Raw genomic sequence first — 1,988 nt, forward strand, 5'->3', positions numbered from 1 at the left:
AACACGCGTCATTTAGCACTAAATATCCTCTCGGTGATGCAAGGAAGAAAGCAGTTGAGGAACTTCAGAAGAACCAAGAGACATCAGCTTCTGTATTTAAGAACTGGATGCAATCTTCCAGCAATGTTAATATGGCAAGTTTTGTTATGAGTCAAGAGATTGCTAAGAGAGGGAAACCGTACACAGACGGTGAATACATAAAAATTTGTTTTATAAATGCATCTGAAGAGCTATTTCGGGGTTTTAACAATAAAGCAGATATTCTAAAAAAATTAATGAGGTACCATTGTCTGCCAAAACAATGAAAGATAAAACAATTAAAATGTCTTCGAATATAACCATCCAGCTAATCAAAGATCTGAAATTGATTTCGGCTTTATCAATAGCAGTTGACGAGTCTTGTGACATAAATGATACAGCGCAAGTTTCGCTTTTTGTAAGATTTATATCTCATACTGGTCCTAAAGAAGAACTTTTAGGATTATTGCCACTCAAAGATCGGACACGTGGAGAGGATATCGCAAATGCTGTAATTGAGTGTATGGATAAACATCATATTCCTCTCGATAAAATTCAGTCGATTTCAACTGACGGGGCCAAAAGTATCACCGGCGTAAGAAAAGGGTTTGTTGCTATTTTGAAAGAAAAAATTAATCACGAGATACTTGCTTACCCTTGCATCATTCATCAAGAAGTGCTTTGTGCGCAGACATTTCCAGAAGAAATTCGTAAAGTTATGGAATTGGTGATTACTATAATTAACTCCATTTTGGCTAAAGCTCTTAATCATCGTCAGTTCAAGGAATTTTTAGTTGAAATGGGGAGTGAGTACGCTGATCTTGTGCTTTATAACAAGGTACGTTGGTTATCAAAAGGAAACGTTTTAAAACGTTTCGCATCACTATTACCAGAAATCAAATCATTTCTTCTTGAGAACGGGTGTTCACTATCCAGAACTAACGGACGATCAGTGGCTACAAAACTTTTATTTCATGATAGACGTTACGTCTCATCTAAACCAACTTAATCATAAACTACAAGGGAAAGGAAATACTATTTTTTTGATGTTAGAAGAAGTCACTTCATACGAAAATATATTATCTCTTTTTGCTCAAGATTTTGAAAGGGAAACTCTGTTTCACTTTCCGAGCCTGTTGAAGCATCGCAAAAAAATAATTCCTCTATTGACAAACACTACTTCAAAACCACCATTTTAAAAATGAGAGAAGCATTTCTCAGCAGGTTTAAGGAATTTAAAAACAGCAAAGTGACCTTAGCATTCGCCAAAAACCCCCTTAAAGCTACGATAACAGATTTAAATTTTTCTGCTTTTGGCATCGACATTATTAACTTCGAAATACAATTTCTGGATTTAAAAAACAAAGAAATATGGAGCTCTAAATTTGAACGTCTTTTTGTTGATTTGGAAATACTGGAGAAGAACAAATGTGAACTTAGTTCACAACACAAGTGGCCTGCTTTGAAAGACCTGGAGAAGGAAGACATGATCATGTTCAACGCCTGGAATAGTATTTTTGACTCTTATGATCAGCTGAAAAAACTCGGGTTTGGTGTTTTTTGCCTTTTCGATTCTACATATTCATGCGAACAATCTTTTTCAAGCATATATTTTATGAAGAGTAAATCGAGAAGTCGTCTTATTGATGAGAACCTGCAATCGTGCCTAAAATTAAAAACAACAACATACAAACCTAACATACTCAAACTTTCCAAGGAGAAGCAAGGACATTGTTCGCATTAAGTGTTTGTCAGTTATTGTCATAATTAAATTTATGGATATCTTACTTTAATTCTTTTTTTAATCAATAAATATAATCTTTATTAATTTGAAATCAAGTTTCATTCAGTGTACCCGTAATTTAATGAAGGTCTAAAATCATAATAAAGGTTTACTACATTAATAAACCCATCTGGCTCTCTAATTTTTTTTTTATCCTGGTAATGTACATATATGGCTCTTTGGCGAA

At 34.1% G+C, this 1,988-nt stretch overlaps 1 protein-coding gene across 1 annotated transcript; it reads left to right on the forward strand.

The window, feature by feature from the left end:
* Window positions 1-322: 322 nt before the first annotated feature.
* On the forward strand, window positions 323-1,027 carry LOC148943366 (protein ZBED8-like). Its single transcript, XM_089101109.1, has one exon. The coding sequence runs from the start codon at window positions 323-325 to the stop codon at window positions 1,025-1,027; it is 705 nt and encodes a 234-aa protein (XP_088957235.1).
* Window positions 1,028-1,988: the final 961 nt, after the last annotated feature.

Source organism: Artemia sp. Qi Xiang Cuo, chromosome 15, assembly GCF_049724085.1.
Source record: "Artemia sp. Qi Xiang Cuo chromosome 15, ASM4972408v1, whole genome shotgun sequence".
Taxonomy (NCBI): Eukaryota; Metazoa; Arthropoda; class Branchiopoda; order Anostraca; family Artemiidae; genus Artemia; species Artemia sp. Qi Xiang Cuo.